Raw genomic sequence first — 15710 nt, 5'->3', positions numbered from 1 at the left:
AGCTGGACACCAATGGTCGGCATAGAGCCCAGAGGTGTAAGCAAGACTGTTTGACTAAAAATGGTCGTTTTGCTATAAAATGTACACTGTAGGTAACACACACTCAGGTGTATTTGCAACAATAAGGGAAAAAAAACGAAAATCTTGGCATGCTTGCTGAGTGAATAGAGAACCTGAGTGTGAAATGAATTCAAATGAAAATGATTCTGAGAATACATGGTCTTGCGTGCGCACACTTGCAAGCAGATTACAATCAAGTGACTAAGACAAGAGGATTACACGCTAAATGGAGGAGCGGAATGGTCACAAGAGTTCTGTTGGGGTGTGAGACCTGTAAGAGAAAGTTATGAGATAAAATTTTACATTTCACTGGGGATTAACGTCGAAAGATGAGGATTCTTGATGTGCGACAATCCAGTTTATAACTAAAAGTTTCATCTGGAATATGTCTCAGAAGCGACAACCGCTGGAACCTAAGACGTCACGTGAAACATCATCGCACCGCCGCTGGAGCTCATTTCAGAAAGCGTCAAAAGGTGTGTTGTGTTTTTTGTTATTTTTAATCACTTATTACAAAAGTAAAACAAGGATCACCATGATGCACAGGTTTCAAAATTAGCACGTAAAAAAATATATATTTTATAAATATTTTGGCTAGGTTTGTTTCTTTGTTTTGAGGGGTGGAGGGAGCCAACTCCTGTTTTTTTTTTTAATGGAAAATCCATTTTGGAGGTTGGCATCTGAATGGGTGTCAATTATACATAAATTTTGGCAATTCTTGGGCTGGCCCCGTCTCTATCAACCGCGAATCGCTGGTGTCCACAGTATAGTTTTAAGTTGTAATAACACCATTCACCACAAGATGGCACACATCGCTTAGTTGCGCCTTATACTGCCCCACACCCCAACGCAAGTAGGCCTAATAAATTTGGGCGGAGTTGGAATGACATGCACAACAAACACAGTACCTGAATAATCTAATCCTTGAAAGGTGGAAAGTTGAATTCTCTGATGTGAAAAAAAATTAACCTTGACAGTTCAGATGGCTTCCAACGTTAGTGGCATGAGAAGGAGATCCCACTTGAGATGTTTTCTACCCGACACTGTGACGGGGGGCCCAACATGATCTGGGGTGCTTTTTCATTCAGTGGAACACTGGAGCTTCAGGTGGTGCAGGGTTGTCAAACGGCGGCAGGTTACGTGCAGATGTTGCGGCGGGCATCCCTCATGACAAATTTTTGAAATGATTCACAAGAAAGGGCGAGCTACTCATTGCTGACTCCAACTGAGAAAACGTTTTGTTTTGGTTTGGAGAGTTTTTTATAACTTGTTTTCGGAGCAATGGTCTTACACTTTCGATCAGCTGATGAACAGCCTATTTCGGTTTGATTGCTGTTTTTAATAAATTACATTTTCAAAGTGCTTTTTGTCACACACCCCGTCTTGATTTTGCATATTTTAGCTCTGCTTAAAACCTCATTAAGATCCAAACGTGCAAAAAGGTCAATTTGAGCTATTTTTCAACTGGTCATAAGATTTTGATCGGAGTACATTGATTCGAGAAAAGCAGAGACATATTTTGTCCATACTCAAACTGTCATTTTTCATACATCTGGTTACGAGGTGCGTGGAGCTATTGGTGTATTATGATCAGCACACTTTTGCATTAACTTTACGAGTGACTTCAGTGAACACCCCGAGCGGCTTCGACTAGTCTTAATAGGAGACAGTGAGCATGTACTTCCTCTTACATCACAAAGTGAAACGTGATCTGTGAGAGGAGGGCCTTCATAAGCCACAAATGGGAGGACTGGATTGGAGAATTGTAACTGGGGCTGAGTGGCTGCTTGCTTTTTACCACCGCGCGGACACCAGATACTTTATGTGAGACGCTCGTTGGAAAATTAGACTGAAGATTAACGGGTCAACAACACTGCTCTTGATTACGAAGCTGAGGTGTTGGCAGACAGGTAAGGCAAATATGGTGCAATAATTTAGATTGTGGCAGGAAGAAAAAAAAAATCCACTTCACTTTTATGCCTGGTGTGCAGCAGGGCAGCGTGGTCCGTACGGCATTCTTCACAAGTGCTTCTAAATAGCTGGCCCTCGTGTATGTGTCAGCTGGATTGGGTCCAACTTGAAACACTCAAACAATTCCAGCTGTTGTTTGGATGTTAGACATAATTATTTCAATATAGGATTATTTGAATTGATGTGCAATATGTCTAGTATTGTGTGTGTGTGGGGGGGTCTATTTCTTTACAAACTGAGATTTCTCAAAAGCAGCTGAATGGTTCCTCCTCTCCGGTGTGCAATGTTGATTTTGGAACGGCGAGCCGTGTGACTTGCGCAACAGCAGTTAGCCGGTCGGAAATTGTATAAAGCGGCCTGACAAGGACCCATTCAATATGTATTTTCATTTCAATGCATCATGTGGATGACGGTGTTGCGCTCACGGTGGTACTTTATACAATGATTTTATTTTTTTTTAACCTCATAGGAAATAATGGGACTAGAAATGGTCCCCAAGTAAAACTGGCATAATAAATCATTCACGGATCCAAAAACGGACAACCAATAACACACTCACAGTCACACCTAGGGGCAATTTAGAGTGTCCAATTAGCCGATAGTTTTTTTTTTTTTTTGGAGGAGGAAACCAGACTTGCATTATACTCTACAAACGCTATAAAAAACTGGAGGATTTCTTGTCACAAAGCATAGATGAGTAAGCAGAATAACTGCACAGTGTGGATCTTAACCTCACTTATGTCTCTCAGTGGCTCACGGCTATTCAGACTTTCGCACTCCGACAACTCTTGATAGCAGCACGGTGGAGGAGTGGGCCGTTGTGGCCAAGTCTCGCGTCGGCCTAGGGGTCAACGCGTCCGACTCGAAAATGACCGAAGAACACACGGAAACGCCAACTACTCTGGACCTTCTGCGCATGTGTGAGAAGTAGAACTCCCTCCGTGCCATCGGCGGCCATAGTCGATGTGTAACTCTTGATGGTGATGACGAATAATGGCGCTCTTTCTTGAATGAAAGTGGTTAATTTGTCTTTGTGCTCTAGTGATCATTTGTCCCGACAACCCGACCCGGTTTACATTTTGAATTGGACGAACACGCCCCCAGGCCCCCCAACAACGGCTCCTTTGCGCTGAACTTAAGGCTTGGAGCTGGAATCTCAGTATGGAGTTACCACATCCTTTTCACGCTTGCAAACATTTTCTCCAGATTATACGGTTACCTCCCACATTGCAAAAACATGCATGTTAGGTTGAGGACTCAAAGTTGTCCATAGGTGTGAATGTTCCCGACGATCATTGTTCAGAAATAGTTTCACATCGGCATGGCTGACTGCACTTCTAGTCTTTATCATCTGAGAGAAAGTCTGAAGTACCGCATGGATTAATTTTCAGCAGGCTCAGATCAATCATTGACCTAATCACATTCCGATTTGCTACGTTGCACACACCACATGCATTCATGTTTCAAGGTTGAAATGTTTAAGTGGCATTTGGAGGCACAGGAGATCTACATTTGCTTTTTAATGTTTTTTTTTTTGTGGGGCCGATATGGTCAAATTCAGGGTGTCAAATTCATTTTTCTCGCGGGCCACATCATAGTTCTGTTTTCGCTCGGTGGGCCATTATGACAGTGTACCCATATAAACCATCATCATATGATTATTACATATACACAACAAACTGACATATAACCAGTTTTTAATATCAGAATCCAGGAAAATGTTGCTTAACTACCATTCAATTAATTTAAAATTGATGACAATTTGAAATGTTGGTATTTTAGCAAGAAAGTCGCGCATGATTTGCCTTCACGGGCCACATAAAATGATGTGCCGGGCCGGATAGGCCCCCGGGCCTTGAGTTTGACACCTGTGGTCTAATTGCTCAAAATATGTTACCCAAAGCGTTAGTAAGTGATCCAAATCTTGTCGTTCTTCTTGACAGATGGAGCACCTTTCTTTGCCACCGCTGTCCCGCGTCGTCATTTGCGGCGGTACGCATGGCAATGAGATGACGGGGGTGTACATGGTGCAAGAGATGGAGAAAAAGAAGGTGGGCAAGATCGGCTCGGTGTCTGTAACGACAGTCCTTTCAAATCCCGAGGCTGTTAAAGTGTGTCGTCGGTACACGGAAAGAGATCTCAATCGTTGCTTCTCAGATGCTTTGCTGAGGTACGTTCAAACTGGAAAACTTAAATGCTTCCTAAACATTTTGAGTCTGCTAAAACAAAAACACTTGCGTTTTCGGGACTTCTAGTGCGCCGCTAACGGCCTCCTCACCGTACGAGATGAAGCGTGCTCACGAGTTGAACGCGCTGCTTGGGCCCAAAGGAAGCCCTCGGGCTGTAGACATTCTGTGTGACATCCACAACACCACCGCCAACATGGGTGTGTGCTTCATCTTTTACGGCTTTGAATGGGTCACCTTGCATCTTTTTAAATATGTGCAGGTAAATCACACACTTGAAGTGCATTCAGTTTTTCTTTGTCTTGTCACCCGACCAAATAAACCAGACCGTGAAGACGATGGGAGATTGTTCTCAAATTTACTTGCCGGAAATTCCTTCAATGCTGCTGTCAGTCTCTTGGAAGCCTCCCTGGCTAGTTTTCTGCTCTCTTTTTTTCAATTTTGGAGGGAGTTTTTGGTAATATGGTTGTGCCATATTTTCTACAGGGGCGGCACAGTGGCCGACTGGTTAGCACGATGGCCTCACAATGCAGTGGTTGTGGTGGGATTGAGTCCGGCTCCGGCCTTCCTATGTGGCGTTTGCATGTTCTCCCCGTGCCTGCGTGGGTTTTCTCCGGTTTCCTTCCACATTCCAAAGACATGCATGGCAGGTTGATTGAACACTCTAAATCAGGGGTCTCAAACTCGCGGCCATTTACGGCCCGCAGGATGATAGTTTGCGGCCCCCGCCTTATTATGAAAGTTTAATGTTCGTGCGGCCCGCAAATTTGATATGACTGGCACTTTACACTGTTATAAAGCTTTAATTACAGTGTAATTAAAGCTTTATAACTACAGAAGTAGGCCTACTCATCCCAGAACTATGGTTTATGCTTAGGATCTCTGCTATTTGACAAGATTTTGATTTGATTGACAGGAGACCCATGCGCGAACAGGATGTGCAGTCTGACGGAGCTTTGCAGCAGCACTAGCACAGACGGGACTAATTATAAAATGTAGGATTACCTGGTCACAGTGGATAAAATTGAACCGCGGATTATTGTTGGGCACATCTTCAGCTTTAAAACGAGGGTAGGATTGTAATTTTTTTTTTTGATGTTTTAGTAGGGGTTTGATTGATGAATGTTCCACTCATGTTCAGGACAATTCATGTTCAGAAGAAGATTAAAGAACTGTTAATACAGACATTTGACTCATTATTATTATTATTATTTATTACTGATTAATTTTCTTTTTAATTCCTTATTTATTTTTAAATCTTATTTTGTGTTAAAAAATAAAAATAAAGACATTTGAGAAGATTAGATTTTTTTTATTTTTTTCTTGCGGAAAACCTGATGCGGCCCAGCCTCACCCAGAGTCTGCCTCTAGTGGCCCCCAGGTAAATTTAGTCTGAGACCCCTGCTCTAAATGGTTCCTCGGTGTGACTGTGATTGTAAATGTTTGTCAGTCTTTGTATGTCCTGCGATTGGCTGGCAACCAGTTCACGGTGTACCCCGCCTACACGCGCCGAAGATAGCTGCGATAGGCTCCAGCCCCCCCCCCCGACCTTTGTCAGAAAAGGCGGAACACTTCATATTGACTCTCTTCACTGTGTTCCATGTTAATTGTTTGCCACGTTTCTCTTGATTAATATCTTTAAACAATGAGGTACCTCTGTGGGTTAATTCTTGAGCTGCAAGATCTGACTAAATGTCTAGAATTTTATGTGGGATTAAGGACAGACACTTTAATGGAGGCAGGAGTGTGCTGACTAACATTTACCATGAGTCTAAATGTGATTGGCTGAATCTAAACAGCTAATTGAGGGTGTGCACACTTGTGCAACCACATTACTTTGGTTGGTTTTTTGTTTTTGTTTTTTAGTCTTACCTACAAAAAGCGCCATTTGCTGACTAGTAAATATAAATGCGCATCTTAGATCCACAACACAAATAATTCTAAACAATGACAAAAAAGTTACGATATTTGTTTTTCTCAGAGTAAAACATCATTTGGGCCAGTGAGAGCAATCCAGTTTGTCAAACGGCCTTCAGAGGCTTACTCACTTGAAGTTGTGGCCAAACATGGATTTGGTAAGTGTGTGAACTTTAAAGTGTTGAAATGCCGATATGGTTACAAACAACAATTTTGGTTCAGTTTTTTATGTCACAAACAGCGTTGGAGGTCGGCCCTCAACCCAATGGCGTGGTCAGAGCGGACATTTACAACATGGTGACTGAAACGCTGGAACTCATCATGGATTGGCTGGAAAAATTAAATTCCGGTGAGCTCACACGATTTAATTACGCCATAAAGAATAAAAATAGAGATGAATATTCAAAATGTAAATCTGAGTCTGGAATTCAAATTTAAAAATTAGGAGGAAAAAATATATAATAGTAATATCATGAAAATAAAATTGCAGCATTAAAAGAAAAATGTGTAGTTACGAGAATAAATATTAAGAGAATATTATTATAGCAAGCAAAACATTTGAAAAGTTACAGTAGTTGTAATATTAAAAGAAAAAATATTTAATATTATGAGAAAAAAGATACATGTTGCGTTAGTCATAAAATGACCAAACCATAGAAGAGTAAAATTAAAAAGTCATCACATTATGAATGAATGAAAGAAACGTTTAATTTCAACTGCATATATAGTACAGAAAAGCAAACACAAGAAAAGAATAAAATCATTTCATACATCTTCAACAACCGAAAAAAAAAAGGAATAGGCTGAAGCACCAGGCGTGTTGCCTATCCTACACAGTCCCACGAATCACGAAGATTTTCAAAAGAAATAAATAGCACACTAACATTACAATCTCAAACTTTCTTACGTTGCATGTCTGGCACTATAAGCATGGAGTATTTTACATTTTGTCTTAATCCCCAACAAAGAGTCCATTCCACAATTTCACACCCAAAACCGAAACACAACTGTATTTTACATGTATCAAACATAAATAATCCGTTTGAATTTTAATTTCCTTCTCTTTTTTGGAAATTTTTTTAAAAAAACAAGTCTGAATACAAACAGGTAGGCTTTTGTTTACTGCACAAAATGGGATTTCCAATGTCTCCAGATAAACAATATACATGAATAAAAACAAAAAAGACCTATGACTAATTTATTCATGGATTCTCTGTAGCCAACCTCATTCAGTTTATTAACAATCTTCACTTTATCATTAATAGAATTGTCTTGTTAGACAATATTTGTTGGAAAGTCTCTATTGTGATTTTTTTTTAATATATATATCTTCCCAGAAACTGGTGAGAACAGTCTTTCTTTTGCAGCAAGTCACTTCCATGATTTATAGTAATCTGACCAAGATATCATAATAATTTGAAAATAAATTTGGAAATGAGAAGAAGATAAAGGAACAACTCATATTGTAACGTGCTACGAGGCTAATAATACTAAACTCCGCTTAAAGTCAAAGTGACAAGGCTGTTGTGAATTTAACAGGATGCACGTTCGAAGGTGGTGAAGTGGAGGCTTTTTGTCAGATCAATGACCTCGACTACCCGAGAGATCCCACCACCAACGAGATCACCGCTGCTATTCATCCCCAGCTGCAGGTACGGCACAACTTGCTACCCAATTTTAGCAATAACGTTCCTCGATTAAAGCCTTATATTCGAGAAGTCTGCGCTCATTTCCAAGTAGTGTTCTCTCTCGCTGCGCAGGACAACGACTTTAAGCTTCTCCGGGCCGGGGATCCCATTTTCCAGTCGTTCAACGGCGACACAGTTAAGTACGAGGGGGAGGAGGCCTACCCGTTCTTTGTGAACGAATGTGCCTACTACGAGAAGAAGATTGCCTTCCAATTAGCTCGCAAGATCAGTATTAGCCTCCCATCCATCAGCGTGAAGAAGGACTGAATGCACGTTGAAGTGGGCGATTTCAAATTGCAATCACAGGACGGAAATATTTTTATTGATCACACGTGATTAATATATTTGCGATCAAGTTTCCTCACGTGAATGACTTCATGCTGTACAAACACTAACCTGTTCAGTCCGAATTCAAGTCAAACATTTTGGTCGCAATAATACATGTAGTGTGCCCCCAATAGTGTAAACACGGCATTCTGCTTAATATCATATTGACAGAATGATAATTAAGCAGATTAATCCACCTGTTTTCAGCCATCTCAGGTGGTTGCAATTTTGACATCATGTGATGCTGAAATTGATGTCAACGTGTCCATGGCCTCAAATTGCATGCTCATATAATGTTTGCAATGCAAAGCAAGTGAGCTGTAAAGAGCTTGCATGCTCGCTTTTGCCGCCTTGACATTCCCATGGGCTGATTGTTTGAACCACACCTGCTGTTTTGTCGCTATAGCTCCCTGCAGAAACTTGGATGTATGGTGAAGGTATCAATTTCACAAAGGTTCCAGTTTCATCCATTATCTGTACCGCTTCTCCTCGCGAGGGTTGCGGGGGGTGCTGGAACCTATCCCAGCTGCCATCAGGCAGTAGGCGGGGGACACCCTGGACTGGTTGCCAGCCAATCGCAGGGCACACATAGGCAAACAACCATCTGCGCTCACACTCGTACCTAGGGGCAACTTAGAGTGTCCAATCAAGCTGTCATGCATGTTTTCGGAATGTGGGAGGAAACCGGAGTACCCAGAGGAAACCCATTCAGGCACAGGGAGAACATGAAAAGTCCAGACAGGAAGGCTTGAGTCGGAATCGATCCCACGACCTCTGCACTGTGAGGCCACCGTACTAACCAGTCGTCCACCGTGCCGCTTTCCAGTTTTATTTTTATTTCTTTTACTGCGGCACTGAATCAACACAATGGTGTACTAAGTTGTTTGATGCTAATTAAATTCCAGGTAGTCCTGCAGATTTTTTTTTTTTAATGAAGGCAAATTTTGCTGTTTTATATTACAATAATTTCGAACTGATTCAAATGTATATGTCATGTGAATGATTTCTGACTTATTTTTGTTGGGCAGAAGTCCACTTTATTTGGTGTGCTTGAATATACCGAGTAATGTAATACAAGACTGAAATATTTCACAGCCTCGTCAGCATTTATTTTGGACCCAATAAGTACAATCACATCACAGTTTTTTTCTCCAAACTTTGAGTCTCTTTTAGAAAAATTGTACAGAACTGAGTAGAGTTGGAAACGCTCAACATTTCAAGTGGTTATATCAAAAGTGAATGATCATGTGGACGTAAATCATTTGAAACTATTGAGATTAACTGCAATTATTAAACATCAAGCGTGAAATAAGTGGTCACAATTGAAGTGAGTGACATTTTGTCAACAAGACACATGCAAGCTGGAGTGGGACAAACTTCTAAAGAATCGTTAGAGGAGTCTTTAAACTGTGCTGACGATGTTAAAAAAAAAAATTAAAATTAATGGCAAGGTGAAGAACAGCAGCAGCGGCGAAACTGATGGCAACGAAAAGAAGGCAATCTCCACAGCAACACCACAAGTACCGTAATAAATAATACAGCACGCACTTTTAGAGGAAAGGCTACACAGATGCAATTAAGTAAAGAAGCGATGCCACAAATGGATGTTGTATAGCGGCTATTGTCAGCACTCACGACGATTGGCTACAAACATCGTCTCTCTCTGCTTTTCGATTTTGATTTTTCTCAGCCGCCATTTTAGGCCACCCTGTAGGCGATCATGCGCGTGTAGTTCTTGCGGTGGCTGCGGGCCGCCCAGAGAAACAAGGCGGACGCCATCATCTGCAGTGGGAAGGAGATGAGGGCGAGGTAGAGGGACCAGCCCAGCGATGACTCCACCCCTTTGGGTGGTTTGGCGTACTGGTGGAGGAGATCCACGCCGGCCAGGAAGCAGCACACGCTGCCCAGAGAGCATAAAGCTGATGAGGAAGAGGAGGCCTTTTATGAAGTGGTGCTGTCCAGTTCCGTATGGAAAGCCGTTTAAGTAGGTACAGTATTTGATATCCTTGAGATCCATTTTGTATTCTCTTTGTATTAACTGTTAAGACCATTGAGTGCACTGTCGTACTAATAATGTCCCCCCCCCTCCGTCTTACTTCCATTATGTGACATCTGCAAAGGGCTCCGAGTTTGATACACATTTGTGAAATAAAACGTTTTATAATAATGAATGATTTTCATATATGTTAAGAAGACACTTGATTGTGTAACTAATTTCTCACAGTAATTATCCACAATGTCTTAGTGAGATAGTAATTTGACTGACTAAAATGCACTAAAATTGCCCCCTGGAAAAATTTCTGAAATGATTTAAGTATTTTTGGAGAGACTGGCCAGGGACTTTGTCACGCCCCCAAAGTGCGTAGTTTCTGCTTGACGGACACATCAGCCTGGCTACGTCATTAAAGGAAGCGCAAAAACAGTTCACTATTGTTTCCTGGCTTGCTCTGATGGCGGCCTGTGGTTTTGAAACAAATTTAGAAAATGTAAACCGCCAAATATGCTGAGCCGATGCATTGTGGCTGGTTCTAGCAACGCATCGGAAAAAGGGGTCACGCTCCATAAATTCCCGAAAGATGAGAAAGTGGAGAAACCGCGGAACCCTCGAGTAAAACTGAGTCGCGCAAAGTGAGATGGACCTGGCAAGAGTAGTGTGATTTGCAGCGCACATTTTGATGAGTCCAATTTTGAAGATGAAGGCCTTTGGAGTTACTAAATCCAAAAGGCTCAAGCCCTTATAAAAATAAAAACACAATTGAGGGGTCTAACTGACTCAGAGCCTCCCGAAAAGCGGAGAAAGACGGCAGAATAGAAAGGCAAGTCTTTTTCTTACCAAAAATACTGACATCAGTTTATCACTTGAAAGTTTTGCAAATGTACTGGACTTTTCATTAGGTATGATATCTTGCAACACTCGGAGGCCCAGCTTCAGGCTCTGTAAATATACAGACTGGAGCTTTATGTCCCGCACATCCTCACAGTGGACAGCAAAGAAGCAGTGTGGGAGTGTGCACGTCTTCCCAACCTACATATACGTAGCTCTGCTGGTACCTTTGCTCACTACCACATTTCCTCATTCTCATATAAATCAGCCACGGAGAAGCTAATCCTGGTGATGTGTTGAAGTGGTCATAAGTAGGTGTGTTCACATGAATTTTGGTTCCAATTGATCACCATTTTTGAATCTTATAAGCAATGTAAGCACAATGATTTCCAATGGAGAGTGCGTGATCGGTCCCTTTCGTGACTCCCACTGAGACATGGAGAGAGAGGAGCGGGGCGTGGCCTTAGTCCTCATTAAAAGTAGGAGTTTTTGAAATTGTCACTTATTTCGTAATTTCTCCCAAATTAATGGATAAAAAAAGAAAATTCAGTTTCTTGATTTTATATATATATATATATATATATATATATATAGCAATAAAAATGAGCCATACCAACTGGATGAACCCTTTAAGAAGCAACACTAAGCCAAGCCAATTTAATTAGAGCTTGCAAATTTATAAAAATAATTTCTCAAGGCACGATACATATGCCATAGGTCAAGACCCACACTTCTTATCCAATATACTGCAGGGCTAGATATGCGTTTTCTTTCTTTGTGGAGCAATTTTAGGAGTCAGTGATTTCATTTGAGGACCAAACTATCTCATTTTGTGCAATTCATACGCTAAAAGTAATTACTTAGTGTTTTTGCAAGGGCTTGCCTTAAAACTATTATTTTCCCCACAAAATCCGATTTCTGATTTACTTTATGGTTTTCACCTTTTGCTTATAGAAAAATCAAATGAAAATCGCATGATTTAAAGTTTAAGTTTTGCTTTGAGTTTTTTTCTTTTCCCAGCATTGACTCGCATGATCTGCCACAAAAATATTGGAGAAAAAAAATCTTTCCAGATTAGAAAATGAATACTTCCTCTTGGAAAAATGCCTGTAGAGTCAAATCATGTAATGAAATACTACATTTAATAAATGAAAAAATTTAAATGTTCACCAATTTCGTATCATAAAATGAGCCATCAAACTGCATGGCTCTGCTGGTCCGTATGTCTGCTGCCAGCTCTCTCATGCTCTTTCACACGGTAAGTTGTACAGAAGCGACAAGCAGACCATTGCAAAATATTTGCAGGTAGGAAGCACATAAATCAGGTCTACTCTAAAGTTTAGAATATGGACAAATCACGACTTTTGCAACATATAATGGACACCATGTCTTTGGCTCTTATCATAAACAAAACCATTGATTGATGGTCATGTTTATTTCAGAGCGGCAATCATTTTTGGGCAAAAATAGCTATGAGATGAATTAGAAAATGAAACGAGATAGGTAAGCTGGCAACACTGTGCCTCTACTTTCTATTCACAGCCATGTTGTTGGTGTAAGCAGTGCATGTCAGCGGGGATGACAATTACATTCAAATTAATCAAATAATGAACCTAATCATATGGCCAACCTTTCAGTGACTTCCCCGTGTCTGCTGGTGCTCTTACCTGCGAGAAGATGCAGCACTCCCACAGCCAGTGTGGGCGTGAAGCTGCGGCACAGGCAAGCGCAGACGCCAACGAGGCCGCTGAGGAACACCAAAGCCAAAGACACCAGGGGCAGGAGAAACTGGCACCTCCATAAATCTGCATAAACATACAACAATTTGGACATTTTATTTTTAGGCAAAATCGGCAAAGGCATTATTGCAAAGAAAAATTGTCTTATGTTTCCCTTTAATAAGCCACCATCTAATGCACATATCAATTGGTGATGGTGTAACTGTATGTTTCTGTTTTACTCTTTGCAAAAAGACCACAATAGACAAAAAAAGGGGTCAAGAAATTTTTTCTCTATTCCATAAAAATCCCACAAGATTTAAAGTATGAATAAATAGCATTAGCAGTTGGCATTTAAGGCCATAAACGACGCCACTAAATAAAATACCTAAAACACAATCCCTGGACAGGACAGTGGTGTAAGGCTTACATGTCCTGAGCAGGTCCTCTTCACTGTTGTGGTTTCCAAGGAATTTGTATTTTGGCAAGAACTGCTGAGGAAGAGTGAAGTGCTCACACTGCCTCTTAAATGTGGGATCTAAAGGAAATGTAAAGGGAAAAAATAGTCAAGACATACATACATATCGACATACTCACGGGTATAAACGAAGCACATAATTTTAATGATCGCTACCTGGCTCCTTGAACCAGTGGGACTGGCTGGGCACCAGGATGCACCACCACCACAGTCCCATAGTGCCGTTGAGGCGATACAAGGTCTCGCTGGAAGTCTTCTCGTCAAAGTCGCCGTCAACAGAGTCGTCTCTCAACAATGAGGCGTTGCTTCCGTCATGTGCGCTCGGCGGGCTGCTGTACTGGTACCAGTGCTGGGTTCCCACAGCCACCGAGAGGTACACGGCGGCCAGCAAACTCAGTACGGAGCCGATGACCAGGGCTGTGGCGTAGCGGTTATCCACCATGGTAGCAGCTCACTGATTCAACTGTTCCTTCATGGAAAACACTTGTGGAGGTTAAAGAGAGAAAGAAAAAAAAAGCACAAACAAATTAAGAAAACGTGTACGCATTTGTGTTTCTCAAATATTTTGTTACATATCACCTAGGAAGAACAAAATAGTTTGTTCATGATCAGTGTTCATTTGAACAAGTGTAAGAAAATAAATAATGAAAATGTACACAAAAGGGACTAATAGGCAAGTGTACGTAGCATGGGATAAGACATTTCACACTTTAGACAGACCTATCAAACGCTGTTTTAACCACCAAGACCCCCGCCCCTTTTTTTCCTATTAATTATTGCATCGTGAGAACCGACACCATGCCATTCAGAGTAACGTCAGAAGCAACCAGGCCAGTGGTGGACTGGTTGATACACACTCACGCACACATGCGCATTCACCCCCACACACCTACTACCAGTATGCCACAGTTGTCCTACTGTTAGGCCCGACGTGAGTCATCTGGCGACCTCCTGTCGGGCTGGGCTGCTATATACCCTACTCGGCACACTATTTTTTTCCTGTTCACGGATCCGTTTTGCTTTCAGCAAATAAGGGATTTTTCTGTAGAAAAAAATACAAATAAAATAAATATGATCAGTTGCATGTAAATGCCTCTATATCTTAACTTTGGAATTAATTCAATAAAAATAGTACACATCATAATCATATATTTTCAGGTGTTTTTGTGTTTAGCAAGCTTTACAATGATACCAACATTTGAAAATAAAATAAACATTAAGAAAGTTATTAAAAAACAAATCTCATATTTAATAAAAAGCCACAGTAAAATTGGAACACTTTAGTATTAAGAGGCTGGTCAAAAATGGCATTTTCACCGGTCTTAAATTTAGATTCAGACCTATTTTTGTAGTATTTACAGGTAAGAACAGTTCATAATTGGAATTATTTTTTTTATCAGATGTAAATGAATTGATCATGTAATTTTTTTTACACATTAGTAGGGCAACTATGTAAACAGTGGGGCAAAACTAGTTGACTAACTACTCGCTGTTTTGTACTTACGAGTACTCGTGGCATTCTAACCGTCAGCAGTTTGTTTACAATCTAGCATCACTGCTATTATTGCTCGTGGCGTCAACTACTACTACAACTACTCACTAGCGAGAACAAAGAGCGTACGAGTAATTGAATATTAACAATGGCTAGCGAGAAGAAAAAAAACAAGGGCTGGTTAGCTACTTGGCTTTACAGTTAACTTATTCATCGCTAATCACAGATACCTGCAAAACATTCGATTTATTATCTCACAGTAATCAGTGTTGTATCCTCTTACATTTTGTTTACAATTCATGACGTAATAAAAAACAACAACGACGACATTCGTATCGTATTTACCTCATTTCTGAGCAAAAGGGCGGTTTCTCTTTTTCCGGAAATCGACCAGGCCGAAATTTCTTCTTCTACGCCGGCGTTTCCTTCCTTGTCTCGTATGCTCAGGCTAGCAACAAGTGTGGAGGCTAACACTGCTGTCTAGCGGAGAAAATGGGATTTCACCAGAGTAGTTTAATTCAAAAAGTTCATATACAGTACCACAAAGATATTTCTTTTAAACGGGAAAAACTTTTCAGATGGCCAACGCCTACCTAGTTTCTTTATTACAAATACTTTTCATCCTTTGTAATGTGATACAGTATTCCAATATCTTGTCATATAGTGAGTCTGGGCTTTCTTTAGATCTGAAAGGTATAATACAATACATCCATCAATTATCCAAACCACCAATCCTCATAAAGGATACAATACATCTGTGTTTATATATTACCGAAACTACACAAAAATCAAATAATAAAATATTGTCTTTTTTTTCCATGTATCGAGATTCACCAGTATTGTATATATTGTAGTCCACTGTAGGCTCTATGTTGTCCATCTGTGCCCACTTTACTTTTATTCTTTATAACCATTTTAGCCATGTTAATGCAAATGTAATGAAACTTAACCTTTGGTGGGGACTTTGGTCCGATTCAGTAAAGCACAACTACAGCACCGTACCAAAAATGGCTACGAACAAGCTGAAAGGATAGTAATGAAATTGAGAC

General features: G+C 40.7%; 2 protein-coding genes across 5 annotated transcripts; one reads left to right on the top strand and one right to left on the bottom strand.

Moving 5' to 3' along the window:
- Positions 1–278: 278 nt before the first annotated feature.
- Positions 279–9241, top strand: LOC148332165 (N-acyl-aromatic-L-amino acid amidohydrolase (carboxylate-forming) B-like). 4 transcript variants are annotated; one of them, XM_088303527.1, is made up of 7 exons: positions 289–333; positions 455–536; positions 3975–4201; positions 4287–4479; positions 6199–6292; positions 6376–6483; positions 7674–9241. In XM_088303527.1, the coding sequence occupies exons 3-7, from the start codon at positions 3975–3977 to the stop codon at positions 8087–8089; spliced, it is 1038 nt and encodes a 345-aa protein (XP_088159653.1). In that variant the 5' UTR covers positions 289–333; positions 455–536; the 3' UTR covers positions 8090–9241. The 4 variants fall into 4 exon arrangements, with proteins under 4 accessions (XP_088159652.1, XP_088159653.1, XP_088159654.1 ...); XM_088303528.1 differs by lacking the exons at positions 289–333; positions 455–536 and adding an exon at positions 1825–1970 and having other exon boundaries at positions 7674–7786; positions 7895–9241; XM_088303526.1 differs by having other exon boundaries at positions 279–536.
- On the bottom strand, positions 6825–15143 carry cldnd1b (claudin domain containing 1b). Its single transcript, XM_088303532.1, has 6 exons — positions 15007–15143; positions 14059–14211; positions 13326–13652; positions 13122–13229; positions 12641–12778; positions 6825–10068 (listed from the first exon to the last, which is right to left on the bottom strand). The coding sequence occupies exons 3-6, from the start codon at positions 13609–13611 to the stop codon at positions 9848–9850; spliced, it is 753 nt and encodes a 250-aa protein (XP_088159658.1). The 5' UTR covers positions 13612–13652; positions 14059–14211; positions 15007–15143; the 3' UTR covers positions 6825–9847.
- Positions 15144–15710: the final 567 nt, after the last annotated feature.

Source organism: Idiotropiscis lumnitzeri, chromosome 8 (genome assembly GCF_059441095.1).
Source record: "Idiotropiscis lumnitzeri isolate Australia: NSW breed Sydney's pygmy pipehorse chromosome 8, RoL_Ilum_1.0, whole genome shotgun sequence".
Classification (NCBI taxonomy): domain Eukaryota; kingdom Metazoa; phylum Chordata; class Actinopteri; order Syngnathiformes; family Syngnathidae; genus Idiotropiscis; species Idiotropiscis lumnitzeri.
Note: the sequence above shows the minus strand (reverse complement) of the source record. Positions and strands in the feature narration are given on the sequence as shown.

Excerpts from the sequence above, each read along its gene's own strand:
- LOC148332165 (XM_088303526.1), top strand. The coding sequence starts at position 3,975 with ATGGAGCACCTTTCTTTGCCACCGCTGTCCCGCGTCGTCATTTGCGGC. Across the intron at positions 4,202-4,286 it reads TTCTCAGATGCTTTGCTGAG|TGCGCCGCTAACGGCCTCCT; the intron begins GTACGTTCAAAC and ends CGGGACTTCTAG. Across the intron at positions 4,480-6,198 it reads ATCTTTTTAAATATGTGCAG|AGTAAAACATCATTTGGGCC; the intron begins GTAAATCACACA and ends TGTTTTTCTCAG.
- cldnd1b (XM_088303532.1), bottom strand. The coding sequence starts at position 13,611 with ATGGTGGATAACCGCTACGCCACAGCCCTGGTCATCGGCTCCGTACTG. Across the intron at positions 12,779-13,121 it reads AGAGGACCTGCTCAGGACAT|ATTTATGGAGGTGCCAGTTT; the intron begins GTAAGCCTTACA and ends ATGTTTATGCAG. Across the intron at positions 10,069-12,640 it reads AGTGCTGCATCTTCTCGCAG|CTTTATGCTCTCTGGGCAGC; the intron begins GTAAGAGCACCA and ends CTTCCTCATCAG.